The sequence below is a fragment of the Schistocerca cancellata genome, chromosome 9, assembly GCF_023864275.1.
Source record: "Schistocerca cancellata isolate TAMUIC-IGC-003103 chromosome 9, iqSchCanc2.1, whole genome shotgun sequence".
Taxonomy (NCBI): Eukaryota; Metazoa; Arthropoda; class Insecta; order Orthoptera; family Acrididae; genus Schistocerca; species Schistocerca cancellata.
The window spans coordinates 206,130,091-206,145,561 of record NC_064634.1 but is presented as its reverse complement, the minus strand read 5'-3'; the positions used below and the strand labels follow the sequence as shown (position 1 = coordinate 206,145,561).

At 38.3% G+C, this 15,471-nt stretch overlaps 2 protein-coding genes across 5 annotated transcripts in view; one reads left to right on the top strand and one right to left on the bottom strand.

Moving 5' to 3' along the window:
- LOC126101564 (bifunctional 3'-phosphoadenosine 5'-phosphosulfate synthase) overlaps window positions 1-6,629 on the bottom strand; it is a 375,366-nt gene extending 368,737 nt beyond the window's left edge. For all 4 annotated transcript variants that reach the window (XM_049912203.1, XM_049912204.1, XM_049912206.1 and 1 more), the window contains exon 1: window positions 6,443-6,629. In XM_049912203.1, the coding sequence (XP_049768160.1) occupies window positions 6,443-6,481 (39 nt within the window). In that variant the 5' untranslated portion in view covers window positions 6,482-6,629. The remainder of the gene's footprint in view (window positions 1-6,442) is intronic.
- An 88-nt stretch (window positions 6,630-6,717) lies between these two features.
- Window positions 6,718-15,471, top strand: part of LOC126101566 (isovaleryl-CoA dehydrogenase, mitochondrial) — a 67,485-nt gene continuing 58,731 nt past the window's right edge. Inside the window, exon 1 of the mRNA XM_049912211.1 lies at window positions 6,718-6,985. Coding sequence (XP_049768168.1) covers window positions 6,857-6,985 — 129 coding nt within the window. The 5' untranslated portion in view covers window positions 6,718-6,856. The remainder of the gene's footprint in view (window positions 6,986-15,471) is intronic.

Below are 15,471 nucleotides of genomic sequence, written 5' to 3'. Positions count from 1 at the left end.
TAAAGTTACTGTAGCGGATCTTTTCTGTGTTGTGGTCGGTGAGCAACGTTTGGAACACAGCATTGTATGGTAGTGAAACATGGACTGTGAGAAAACCGGAACAGAAGAGAATCGAAGCATTTGAAATGTGGTGCTACTGCCGAATGTTGAAAATTAAGTGGACGGATAGGGTAAGGAATGAAGAGGTTCTGCGCAGAATCGGGAAGGAAAGGAATATGTGGAAAACACTGACGAGGTGAAGGGACAGAATGATAGGACATCTGTTAAGGCATCAGGGAATGGCTTTCTTGGTACTACAGGGAGCTGCAGAGGGCAAAAACTGTAGAGGAAGGCAGAGATTGGAATCATGCAACAAAGAATTGAAGACTTAGGTTGCAGGTGCTACTTTCAGATGAAGAATCTGGCACAGGAAAGGAATTTGTGACGGGCCGCATCAAACCAGTCAGAAGAGTGATGACTGCGTCACAATTTTCACCGCTTTACGTGTTCGGAGTACATTACTCTAAGCAGAGTGATGACTACGTCACAATTTTCACCGCTTTACGTGTTCGGAGCACATTATTCTAAGCTTTTTTTTATCTTTCACACGTATGCCAAATGGTAATCATTGAAGGTCAATTACCGTATGCCTGCACAGCTTCAAATAAATTCAGCAAAACATACGGTAGTGTTGGAATCTTACTTTTTAGGGTCATTCGAGTATGTAAGGCCGAAGATTCAGAGTGCGTGAAACACTTTTGGATAACGAAAGCTAATTTCGAGAACTTGTAGAGGCGTGATTAAAGCTCAGTTAAGAAATCAGATAGTCACATTAAAGATGTAATTCTGGTCAAGTAAAGACGTGCCACTCCGGTATTTGACGTCTGGCGATTACATCTTTCCAATATTCAAGCCTATACCACGCTCTGTTTGATACGTTGGATGCTATTTACTATGCCCTAAAGACTAATTCAAAAGCAATATCTTCACCCTTGCACCCCAAATACTACGAAATGTTAAATTTATTCTATACAGAATTTTGAAGCTATGCTTTGTGCAATGTACTAAAAAAGACACGCTGATAAGTTATAGATGATTTCCTTTATTAAAAGCTACACTCAGTCTGAAATAATACTGCCACCAGAAACCTTGTTACTTCCTTTCTCAAATCCAGAGCACGTGTTTAAAGAGCACTGAACTTTCCCGTATTAGAATCTGATTATCTGAATATCCTGCCACCATTGCATTAATTTTCACCATTTTTAGAATAAGGTGAGCTGCTGTGAAACCATAAACCTATCTTTTGTTAGTTAAATAATTCTTCCTCGTATGTAGTTTATTGTATTGTATGTTAACCAGGGACCTAGAAACGATGGAGAGGCTCCGTCCCCACCGCAGCCGCAGTGGTCCACAACTCCACGACGACTACCGCAGTCCATTTCACCCCTCCGCCGCCCCACACCGAATCCAGGGTTATTGTGCGGTTTGGCCGGCCCCCTGGTGAACCCCCCCCCCCCCCCCCCCTTCCCAGGGAATGTCTCACACCAGACGAGTGTAACCCCTATGTTTGCGTGGTAGAGTAATGGTGGTGTACGTGTGCATGGAGAACCTGTTTGCGCAGCAATTACCGACATAGTGTAGCTGAGGCGGAATAAGGGGAACTAGCCCGCATTCGCCGAGGCAGATGGAAAACCGCCTAAAAACTATCCACGGACTGGCCGGCTCACCGGACCTGGACACACGTCCGCCGGGCGGATTCGTGCTGGGGACCAGGCGCTCCTTCACACTCCAGAAAGCCGTGCTTTAGAGCGCTCGGCTAACCGGGCAGGCATTCTTTCTTACTCTCACACAAATTTTATCTGTGTATCATGTAATAGAAACAGCATCTACTTTCACGACGTAACTTGACGTAATGAGCACATGCTCATAACCTCATTGGAAAAACCTTTATTACACAGCAGTCGCACATCCCACCACTGTTGCATAGTACACCATACTCCGAACAACGTGTTTGGGAGAGAACCTTTATGCGGTGTATCGTCAAAACTATATATTTTCTTCATGTGCGCGTATAAATATGAAACAATCAAGAACAGAATTTTAGATTCAAAGGTTGCACTCCTCACGCCAATCAGTGGTGGAAGAAGAATAACGCTGTCACAAAGTTAAAGCATTTTTTACTTAGTAGTATGGCATTTTCCCCTTCATCTCATATTCATAAAACTTGTCGCATAATTCCAATAACTGGTGACAGAGTGTACAATCCTCGCCACGTTCTTTTCGAGAGAGATACGGCTTATTTAAACGCATGCGCTATCTTTTTAATAGAAAACGAGGCAGTGCAGCACTCGTCTCCATGGACAGAGACATTATGGTACCCACTTCATCCTTGGAGGTTAAAGTCTAACCTATACCATACATAGAATAGGTTCTAATCTAACCCAACCTCCTCGATCCCATCAAAAACCGACGAATGAGATCGGACGCACAGTGACCAAGCTGTCGGCCGATGTTATCGGGCAACCTTTGGCGACGGCGTCAGACGACCGTCATCGGTGACACTGAACGAAACCTTAAAGATCGAATCTTTGCTGCGTGTCTCTCACTGCCAACGTACCCAACTACCACAGGGAATTGATTCACTCCTTTAAATACCCCGCGCTAGCTTTACCTTGCTTTTCTGCGTTCTTGGAGACCATCGTATTAATTATTCATTGCACCTAAACTCGTACGAATTTCTCTGTTAATGGTCACAACCAAAATCTTAATTGAGCTCCGTAAAACTATATTGATACGAGTGTCACCGTTAACTTACTCCAACCGTTATGTATATTACAATCCGATTACTGGGAACACGATGTCTGTTTCACGTCTAGACACTAGAAACCTAGACACTATAAACTAAGATCTGAGATCAAGCAGCCTAAATCCACAGGAAGCATTGGACCTTTAGAAATGGCGTGTATTGACCCAAAAAGCGGACCCTACTAAAACAGGGCGACGCTAAGAAGTAGTTTTCCATTACCAATAAAAAATCTGATTTAGGTCGAAAAACAGATTTTAGAAGTTGGTCAATATTGTGATTATCTAGTTTTTTTGGTTCCTTGAATGAAGTGGTGTAAAATTCCACTGCTACACTACTGAAAAATTATTGACTTCTTACCTGTTTCTCAGTAACAGTGAACTGAATAAGTCTGTATTAAAAGATCTGTATATGTCTTGTAAAATGGCACCAAGCAGACAATGGCCTGAAACAGGCGTTTATTGTAACCAGATGTTTGTGAATATTAAAATGCTGTGGATGAAGTATAATCACATTTTGTCAGAAATGATTTTAAAGTTTTGTCTCTAGAATACCATTCTTTGAAATAGTAGGTCGATATCTGTATGGTGTGAGAATTAGCAATTGTCCTTAAATAATGAAAAGTGTGAGGTCATCCACATGAGTGTTAAAAGAAAATCTTTAAACTTCGGTTACAAAACAGATCAATCACATCTAAAGCCTCTAAATTGAAATAAATATTGAAATGACCAATCTAAATTGGAAAGGACACATAGAAAATGTTGTGGGGAAGGCGAACCACAGATTGTGGTCTATTGCAGAACACTTAGAAGATGCAACAGATCTACAAAACACACTGCCTACACTTATGCTTGTCTGCCCTCTTTTGGAGTACTGCTGTTCAGGGAGGGATCCTTGCCAGAGAGTATTAATGAAGTACATCAGAAAAGTTCAAAGAAGAATAGCATGTTTTATATTACTGAGAAATAGGGGAGAGAGTGTCATGGAACCAAGACAGGATTTGGGGTGGACATAATTAAAACAAAGGTGTTTCTCATTGCAGTGGGATCTTCTTATGAAATTTCAATCACAAACTTTCTCCTTCGAATGCAAAAATATTTTGTTGACACCAACTGCATAGGGAGAAATGATCATCATAATAAAATAAAGGAAATCAGTGCTCACATAAATATATAGGTGTTCATTTTTTACCACATGTTGTCTGAGAGTGAAATAATAGAGGATTATTGTGAAGGTGGTTCGATGAACCCACTGCCAGGCACTTAAGTGTGGTTTCAGAGTACTGATGTAGATGCATACTATTCACAAAGTATAATATGACAAAAGAAAGAAACTGCACCTTGCTTCTAAATCATCCTCAAAAATCAGTAAGTACAAGGAAATCTATGGGTTCACTGAAGAGTTTATGAATCAAGTACACTTCACAGTAATGCCATCTGGCAACCATCCATTAATAGTGAACTTCAGTCTTTAACTCTAGTATGTACTGCCCTATACCCCAGTTAAACCATGATGTGCCCCCCCTCCCCTCTCTGTCTCACCCCCCCCCCCCCCCCCACACACACACACACACAGAGAGAGAGAGAGAGAGAGAGAGAGAGAGAGAGAGAGAGAGAGAGAGAGATTAATTCTCTTTATTTATCCTAATCAATGATGTGACCTATATTTTCCATAACACAATTCTTTTTTCTGCTGTCAAATGAATAAATATTAAATAAGCAACATCAAAATATTGTAGAGCCGTTTAACAAGTATCAGGTACTAACTATTTTGCTAGTTTGAGATACAGTGTCTTATGTGCTGTTATAACTTCCACTCTGGAATTACCTGAATATCAGTTATTTTCTTTCTACTAGGTTACAGTGTACCCTAAAAAAATATGGATGCTAATTATTGAGCAATTTTGTCTACTATTTCATCATAACTAGTTATTTTCATTTATTTGATTGTTTATAAGTGAGACCTGCACACATCCGATATGCAGGCATTGGATTAGCCACAACTGGTAATAGACTAATGCACTTAGGAATAAACAACCTAGGTGGAAGAGAAATTGGTTTTGTCCTTTTTAGTACAAGAATATCATTTTAGAATGTTTCATTGAGACTCCAAGTATTGTTTGCCCACAAATAGCTTTTATGCAATGGTCAGCTGGATGTCGGTACCCTACACTACTTGCAGTCTTCTAAATCATATTTTTTTAATTATTTTTTGAAAATTTTCTATTTACTTTGATGTCAAAATTACTTACTTGTATTTGAGACTGTGTAATTATGGTTAGATGGAAAGCCTTACAATTGGATATATGCTATGTGCTACTTCAAATAGTCGTTTGAAGTGTACAGTGCTCATTATTCACATTGAAGGGTTAATTATAGGAATAGTATCTTCAAAATGTGACCACATACATATTGCTCTTATTATCTGTGTCTCTGCAATGTGTGTGCTGTCAGTGTCATGTCCCTGCCGCACAAAAATGCTTATGGCTTGTTTTTGTTTTCTCACATTTAAGATGAGAATTATTTACAGCAAATGTGTACTTCGTGGCATCATTCACAGCACTTTTTCATCAGTGCTTTCTGATTGATATTTGTCAATTTCTGGTAAGTTTCTTAAGTTACGTTAAGTATGACAATTCAGAATACAGAAGCAACAGGATCTGGCCAGACTTATTGATTATTTAATAAGATCTAGTTACAATCTGAAAATGTTCTGGATAGTGTCTGATGCATTTTCAGCACACCAGATCATCAACATGGAGGATCTACAAATATCATTTCTGCACTACTTATTGCCTCAACAACTAGTGAGTAGTAGTTTAATAATGTCCACGAAGTTCAACATAATTCAGCATGGATAAAATAACATTAATGGAATGGGCCCTAGAACAAGGAACATGCTCTTTCTTATGTCAATACTAGAGTGTATCTCTCGAATTCACAGTATAAGCAAAACGCGATTTTTTGGTTTCTGTTTTAAGTAGATTTAGACTCAAACGGTGTGAACGGCAACTGTAAAACAACACTTCTTGTATTGCCATAATGATGAGCAGATAATCTTTTCTGGAATTGTGTGGTTCACATTGCTGCGTTCGATGCGTTGACAGGAAGCACCAATTGAAATGTCAAATATTCCCTGGAGAGTAAACAAAAATTCAAAACTGAAAATGGGATTTGAGTGTAATATTACAGGAGGGGAATACTTTATGATAAAGCCACTTCGGTTACCATATGGGAAAATGGAAACACAATGATATGCGATATATGTAGCACAGAAACTGGACACTAAATTCTTACATAATGTATGCGATGCTACGAGCACCAGTATTAAATTTATAAGGTAGTTTTCCCTTGTTTGTTTCTTTTTTTTTTTTTCGAACTACTGAATCGTCGAGAACCGCATTATTTGTACATGCGATAAAAATCTTGCATTTTCAACATAATCTTATTCTGAAATGGAATTAAAACGACAGTTTCGTTTCCGATAGTATTTAATTGCGGTGCTACGACAATGAATTGTAGTTGTCATAAAACACCGGTACTTATTTTCAGTTGACGTGTTGCCTGGTACGGCAGGTTTCCTATTTTGTTTTCAACAACGTCCCAGATATGGTCAGGGAACCTGACATGCAAAGAATATATTTTTGGCATATATACTTACAGTCTTCTGTTTCTTGATAATTTCCTTCTCCTCGGGCATTCTGCTTTGCCTTGTCGCCTACAAGCTTTCACAACAGATGTAAAACCTGCCGTCGAATTAACTGCTTAGAAGTTGTTTTCAGACAAAGGTTTACCGTGGTTAAAAAAAACGAATCGATGTTGTTTTACAGAAATTTTATTAAGAAAGAGACAAAAAAAAATACTGGCAATACAACGTGACAATATCCGCACCATAAACAATGTTACCGCACTTGTTTGCTTCGTGGAGACTGTCAATTGTTCTATAGTAATGCCATCTTGATAATGGTACCTGTTGAAAGATGACTTTCGACAGTTAGTTCTGTATTTCAGAGGTTGTGGGTAGTATTTGTACAAATAGTAAACTAGCTGAGGTGTCGGTACGTGTTTGCTTACGATGGCAAAGTATTTCAAAGCGTTGCATCCGCGTTTATTAAGAGGAAGTTTCAGGATACAGCAAAGATGTATGTCTAAATACTACCCTATTGACGAAAATGTTTACGGCCTTAATGCAGAACAGAGAGAGGTGTGTTTATTTTTTTCTTCGTCTCTAAAACGTGGTGTATGCTGTATGAAACATTCGTTTGCGCGTGAAACCGTATTCAGTGCAATAAATTTAAGTCTACGTATCGTATAGGTCCTACAGCTGTGTAACATATTGTGAAAGGAAATGTCATTATCTGTTTACCAATGCTTGATACCGGTACTTGTATTGAATAAATCCATAACTAAATAGTTTTGTAAGTTCAGTATACTAACAACAAATTATGCCTAGTGGTAATCTAGCGGCACTGGTAATTTTAGGGGATTACTTGTATGTGTTAGAAGCTAACTAAAAGACCAACTGCTCCTTCTTGTATCCTACCCATTTGCCGTTTTTATATAATACTTGAGCCATTATACAGATTACTATCACCTGTGTATATACTGACGCAGCCAAAAACTAACACAAAGTTTAGAGAACACAGAATTTACATTTTTGAGTCCAACCAGTCTGAAACTTGTCTACAAGAGTAGCTACCATACTATATTCGATTGCACAAAATTTTCGATATGGAGCCGAAAAAATGTAGGAAGAGTGGCTACCATATTATATGCTATTGTTTTTTAAATATGTAAGGGTTTCTCAGTTTCCTGCCTGATATTCACTGGCAACTTTTATAGACTTTTAGATTGTAGTACAAAACTCCATTCCATTCCTAGACACAGCTCGTATTTTTGCTTCTAGTAGTCCTGTTGTAGTTCTGCGTACATACAGAAGCAGAAGAGATGGTAAACAGAATTCTTTTAACTATAATTGCCCTCAATTTGTATTCAGTTCTGCATATCTAGGGGTACTACACCAATTATAACATGTGGCGAGGAAATAATAAATAGGGTGGAAACTTCAAAACTCTAAGATGTCCATATTGATGAGAATTTAAATTGGGTAAAGCCTATTTTGGAAATCATAAAATAACTTGGTTTACCCACATACGCACTTAGAATCATTGCAAATCTTGAGGAGTGAGAAATCAGTAAGTTGCATATCTTGCGTATTTTGATTCAGTAATGTCATATGGAATGTTGTTCTGGGGTAAATCATCTTTAAAAAAGTAAATATTCATTGCAAAAAAAGTTCTGTAAGAATAACGTGGTGTTTGCTTGTCGTCATCATGTGGACATTTGCACAAAAAGGGGTGCACAATACTGCAGCAAAATTTTTTTATTACTTACCTAGTGATATAAAATGTCTGGCAGACATCGAAATAACATATGAAAAAAGTCTGAGTAAGTTTCTCCTTAAAAGCTTCTCCTATTCTGTAGAAGAATTTCTATTACCATTAGGCTATGTAGAAAATGTGGTGGGTAGGAATTACTAACTACCAGCTGTAAAATGACTCGTTCCACATCATTGTTCTGTATCACAACAAATTACGCATGGAACATGGAACTAAGTAAGTAGGCCTAACTGTGAATTGCTGAGTCCATATTAAGCACAAATACCATTGAGTAATATATCTAAGTCTGTAAAGAGGCCTCAGCAAAATGTTCAGTTATCTTTATCAAATAATCTTTTTGCATTTTTCTGTAGAGTGAATACTTTTTGCACATTAGCTGCTTTGCCCCAAAATATTATGCTATAGGACAGTATTAGGTGTAAGTATGCTAGAAATCGTGTCTTCTCTTGTTTACTTTACGACAACTTCTGGGATATGTAACACTTCAGATCAAACTTCCATGCTGAGAGGCCTTGGTTGAGATGTGAAAATATTGCCTGATATTTCATCTCCAACTGCAGAAAACATCTTCAGAAGTCAAATGGCAAGTGCGTCAGGGGCTCCTGAATTTTTGACGCTGGATGCTTGATTATCTCTATCACCATCGGTCTCGATTAAAAGTAATTGATTGTTATTCTGTAGATGCAAAGGTGCCATCCATGTTTTATCCAACTTATCATCTTCTCTCCTATTAAAAGTATAATGGTGCTTTTAAGTAACTGTGGCCTTTCTATATATGTGCTCATGACAATGTTTTGTCTTTACTAAAATGCTGGTCTCACTGAATAATATTTTGTTGTTTCCATATCGGAAATAATTCACTGTGTGGCTGATTTGTCAGTTTGACCCACACAGTAGTTCCTGTTTGTGTTTTGCAGATGGTGTTGACGTGTCTTTTTGTGCTTCCAATGTGTATTTGTCCGCAACTACACAGAATTTTATATATCCCAGGTAACATTAGTGAATGCTGTACATTTTTTGCTGTTCTTAAGCATTCTTATTTTCTTGGTGGGTAAGATCATTTCAACTCCATGCTAGGCCAACACTTTCTCAACACAATTTGTAATCTTGTTAATAGAAGAGAGAAGAACTTTCCTTGTTGGTAGCTGTTGCTCCTCACTAGTCCTTGCTTATTCTCTTCTGTGACGGTGTTTAATCCACCTCCCCACAGGAGTAACGGTTTCTCTGGAAAACCAACTATAAGTGATTCAGCTCATTATGTAAATAAACTGGCTGCAAATTTTTGTTGGTCCTGTCCATGAAGATTTTAATTACATCTCGTTTTTCCTTGGGTGATGGGTGGTTTCCTTATGGAGGTGTCTTATCAGTGTGTGTCATTTTCATATACACTTCCCAGCCAGATTTGCCCTATTTTGAATGCAATAGGCTCACCTAACCATGTCAGATATCTCACCTTATTGAAGCAACTCTTATGTTGGTAAATCTGTCAGTTGTATTAAAAACTCTTATGTGATTTGTTGAGGAGACATAAAAATGGCCCTGAGTGATATTCTAGGCAGTGTTAATATTATGTCCTTCAGCTTTTTGTGATTTCCCCAAATTTTTAAAGTGAATGTTAGTATGGTTCCTCTGAAAGGCTCCAACTTATACGACAACAACCACCACCACTGCCGCAGGGATATCATCAACTACTACTACTACTACTACTATTAAAATTGACACACATCCTTGACACAGAAGAAAGTATCTGAGCAAATCATGCTAAAGAAATCTCTATATAGTAGTCTAATATTTAAGCTTATTGCCATCAGCGCTTCTGCTAGGAATGGTATGATCATGCAGAATTTCTTCTTACGGCACTGTTAGAGCATGATCTGACTATAATTACTACTCAAGTAAATAGCAACACGGAGCTAAATCTGAGATCTCTGTCTGAAATCGTCTCTTTGGGGAAGCTAGTTACTGCTTTGAGTTACTTTGCAGCTGCTGTATAATCCAGTCAAAACTAGTCATTAGGAGAAATGTAACTAGAATTATTACATTTTAGCAACTGTTTTATCATTGCTTTTTTGGCAAAATTAAAACTTACGTATACATCAATTTCAGATCGGCTACTTCAGCCTCAAAAGTAAAAGAAACATCTTGAGGATCAATTTATTAACTTACTCCTTCCATTATAACAAAGTCTTAGTATAAATGTGTTTTTTATATAAGTTAAAATTAAAACAGTCTTAGTCACATAAAAATATTTATTACAATGATGACCAGATTGTCTATTTGTAGACCATTTTCAGTCTCTTCTCCAGTGGCGGCAACCGGAGATGATGAAGGGAGCAGGTAAACAAGCAATTCGCGTTTGTTGCTCGACAGTTGGTACCTGCTCCGTTCCACAACTGCAGAAGGATTTGAAGATGGTCTACAAATGGACTGAAACTGGTCACAATTGTAAAAAAATTTTTTATGGGATCAAGACTATTTTAATTTGTAACTGCATAAAAAAATTTGGACTGAAATCACAGTTCTTCCAGTGGTGATTGCAACAATTATTAACATAGGGATCTGCCTTACAAAATATTGCTCCATACTCCATCATCGTTCTTGAAGTAATCAGTGGGAATGAAGCTAAGAGTTATTTTCATAGAACAATCATTTACACAATTAACAATAAAATATAGTTAAAAATACTAGTCACTAGCTTTAGTAGTCACTAACAATTGGTTTAAATTTTATCTAAAAAATTAATAAATAGATATGTAACAGATCACAAATAAATATTAATTGCTAGTAAAACACATGTTGTAGTTGTTGTTGTTGTTCTGGTGGTCGTGGTCGTCGTCTTCAGTCCTGAGACTGGTTTGATGCAGCTCTCCATGCTACTCTATCGTGTGCAAGCTTCTTCATCTCCCAGTACCTACTGCAGCCTACATCCATCTGAATCTGCTTAGTATATTCATCTCTTGGTCTTCCTCTATGATTTTTTACCCTCCACGCTGCCCTCCAATACTAAATTGGTGATCCCTCGATGTCTCAGAACATGTGCTACCAACTGATCCCTTCTTCTAGTCAAGTTGTGTCACAAGCTCCTCTTCTCCCCAATTCTATTCAATACCTCCTCATTTGTTATGTGATCTACCCATCTAATCTTCAGCATTCATCTGTAGCACCACATTTCGAAAGCTTCTATTCTCTTCTTGTCCAAACTAGTTATCGTCCATGTTTCACTTCCATACATGGCTACACTCCATACAAATACTTACAGAAACGACTTCCTGACATTTAAATCTATACTCGATGTTAACAAATTTTTATTCTTCAGAAACGCTTTCCTTGCCATTGCCAGTCTACATTTTATATCCTCTCTACTTCGACCATCATCAGTTATTTTGCAAAACTCCTTTACTACTTTAAGTGTCTCATTTCCTAATCTAATTCCCTCAGCATCACCCAACTTAATTTGACTACATTCCATTATCCTCGTTTTGCTTTTGTTGATGTTCAAGTTATATCCTCCTCTCAAGACACTGTCCATTCCGTTCAACTGCTCTTCCAAGTCCTTTGCTGTCTCTGACAGAATTACAATGTCATCGGCGAACCTCAAAGTTTTATTTCTTCTTCATGGATTTTAATACCTACTCCGAACTTTTCTTTTGTTTCCTTTACTGCTTGCTCAATATACAGATTGAATAACATCGGGGATAGGCTACAGCCCTGTCTCACTCCCTTCCCAACCACTGCTTCCCTTTAATACCCCTCGACTCGTACAACTGCCTTCTGCTTTCTGTATAAATTGTAAATAGCCTTTCACTCCTTGTATTTTACCCCTGTCGCATTCAGAATTTGAAATAAAACGCATACAAGATCCAAAATATAATAATACACACTGAGATGACAAAAGTCATGGGATGGTTCCTAATATTGTACTTGACCTCATTTTTTCCGGCATAGTGCAGCAACTAGACACATGGCAAGGACACAAGAAGTTGTTGAAAGTGTCTTATAGAAATATTCAGCCATGCTTCCTCTACCGTCATCCATAACTGCGCAATTGTTGCTAGTGCAGGATGTGGCATACAAACTTACCTTTTGATTATATCCCATAAAAGGTTGCTGGGATTCATGTTGGGCAATGTGGATGGCCAAATCATTCACTCTAATTGTCAAGAATATTCTTCAAACTAGTCATGAATGATTGTGGCTTGATGACGTGGTTATTATCTTGGGAACATGAAGTCTATGAATGACTGTAAATGGTCTCCAAATAGCCAAACATAACCGTTTCCAGTCAATGGTCATTTCAGTTGGACCAGAGGGCCCGGTCCATTCCATGTAAACACAGCCCACACCATTATGGAGCCATCATCAGCTTACATAGTGCCTTCTTGACAACTTGGAACCATAGCTCAGTAGAGTATGTGACACGTTCAAACCCAACCATCAACTCTTACCAAGTGAAGTCAAGAATCATTTGACCAGGCCATGGGGTTATAGTCATCTAGGGTACAACAGATATGCTCACAAGCCCAGGAAAGGCACTGTAAGTAATGTCATATTGTTAGCATAGGAACTTGTATTGGTCGTCTGCTGCCATAGCCCCTTAATGCCACACCACATTTTGCTGCAATTACCTAGCTGATATGTTCATCATATGTTCCACATTGATTTCTGCAGTTATTTCATGCAGTGTTGCTTGTCTGTTATCTCTGACATCTCCACACATATGCCACTGGTCTTGGTTGTTAAGTGAAGACAGTCAGTCACTGTGTTGACCGTGATAGAGGTAAGCCTGAGATTTTGTATTTTTGGCACAGTCCTGACACTGGATCTCAGAATATTGAATATCCTAATGATTTCTGAAATGGAATGTCCCATGTATCTTGCTCCTACTACCATTTCGTGTTCAAAGTGTGTTAATTCCCGTCATGTGGCCATAATGGCATTGGAAACCTTTTCACATGAATCACCTGTGTAGAAATGATAGCTCCGCCCTTTTATGCCTCATGTACATGATACTACTGCAATATGCATAGGTACAGGTCACTATCCCTTGACTTTCATCATCTCAGTATATTACTTCCATGCAACAACATATTATTGCCCAAATTGTTCTTAAATGTTGGCAGATTTCTGCCACATGTGCGCGCCATCACCCATCTGTGTCTGCGCCGCTTACATACTTTTGTTACCATGTCACGTGCCCGCAACACCACCAGGCGGCATTCAGTGTTGTGTTGGGCAGTGGTCATATTGTTTTGCCTTATCAGTGTGTATTCTTAAGATGGTATTGAGGAACTTTGAAATTTTTTTTGTATCATTATCCATTGCTGAGACCCGGAGGTTAAAATTTACCGTATGACACATGAGGCTTAAATGTAGTTTTAACTGATATAGAGAACACGTGGCAAAGGTTCTGGGGTCATCACAAGGGTTCTGAGGTCACTGTACTGTTCTTAGTTGCCATTTTTCCACCAGTAAAACTTTTGACACACTCTTCTTCTTCGGTTATCAACCCACAGGTTGGTTGGCAGCAGCACGCCATTCCGTTCTTTTGTCAGCTTTCTTCTTCATATCTGCATAGGTCTGGCACCCGATGTCATTTATTACTTGTTGAATGTAGCTTAATCTAGGTCGTCCTCGGCGAGTTCTTCCTTCAATGATTCCTTCTAATATTCTTTTAATGAAATTGTTATGCCGTAAAATGTGACCTATGAAGGTTATTCTTCTTTTCTGTATATTTCGCCAAAGAGATCTGTTTTCTTTCACTCTTCTGAGGACATCTTCGTTTGTAGCCTTGTCTCGCCAGCTGATTTTTTCCATTCTCCGGTAGCACCACATTTCGAATGCCTCTAATCTTCTCTTTTCTTCTTTTCCACAAGTCCAAGTTTCACATCCGTAAAGGGCTGTACTCCACACATAGGTTTTCATGACTCTCTTTCTTACGTCTAAACTAACATTTCTACTCGTCAGTAAGTTTCTTTTTCCATTGAATGCTATTTTGGCAAGTTGTATTCTGTTTTTAATGTCACTTTTGCTCCTTCCATCTGCTGTTATTTTGCTACCTAAGTAGTTAAATTCTGTAACCTGCCCTAGTTTCTCTCCCTTTATTGTTATTCGTATGGGTTCATTGTAGTTCAGGGCGCCACTCCCATCACTTTAGTCTTTTTCTTATTTATTTTCATTCCATACTGTTCTTTTAAGGTGTTTTCCATTTCATTGAGTGCGGCTTCTAAATCTTCTTTCCTTTCTGTAATTATGGCGATATCATCTGCATATCGCAACATATCTATTTTCATTCCGTTAAGTTTTATTCCTACTTCAATATTCTCTCTTATTTTGTCTATTGCTTCTTGGATATATGCGTTGAAAATTACTGGAGATAGTGGGCATCCCTGTCTCACTCCTTTCCTTATTCTTGCTGTTTCTTCTTTGTTTTCCTTCTTAACTAAGGCTGTTTCATTTTGGTATATTTTAAAGATTATCCTTCTATCATTATATTTCAGACCAGCCTTCTTCAGAATTCTAAACATTTCTGGCCATACTATCTCTCTATAATGAGCACTTCACACCTATACAGGATGTCTTGACTTGGAAATCATTATATGGTGCCACCTGATGGCGTGAGGACCTTGCAGAAAATTATTTTGTCTTATGAAATTCTTTGTACTTACAAATTAAACACCGCATTTTGTGGTATACTGTAGGCAGAGGTGATTCTAGAAGTCAGTGAAGGGGGGTGGGGCTAATGGGGGGTGGGGGTGGGAAGGGGTTTGGGGGATTGGAATATCGCTTAACAAAAGGAGAGTCCTCCACAGACAAATTGGTAAAATTTGGAGTTGCTTCAAGTAGTTTTTGGTAACTGTTTAGGAGTTCAGCGTAAAAAAAAAGTTATTTTAACATGGGAGATTATATAAATTACATAAACCATAAAAAAGGTGAAACTACAATAAATAAATTTTCATTAATTTTCTGGATACAGAAGATGACATGAATGGAAAATTTGAACTTGACAAACAAAGATGATGTGACTTACCAAATGAAAGTGCTGGCAGGTCGACAGACACACAAACGAACACAAACATACACACAAAATTCCAGCTTTCGCAACAAACTGTTGCCTCATCAGGAAAGAGGGAAGGAGAGGGAAAGACGAAAGGATGTGAGTTTTAAGGAAGAGGGTAAGGAGTCATTCCAGTCCCGGGAGCGGAAAGACTTACAAAAGGACGGGTATGCTTGTGTCTGTATATGTGTGGATGGATATGTGTGTGTGTGTGTGTGTGTGTGTGTGTGTGTGTGT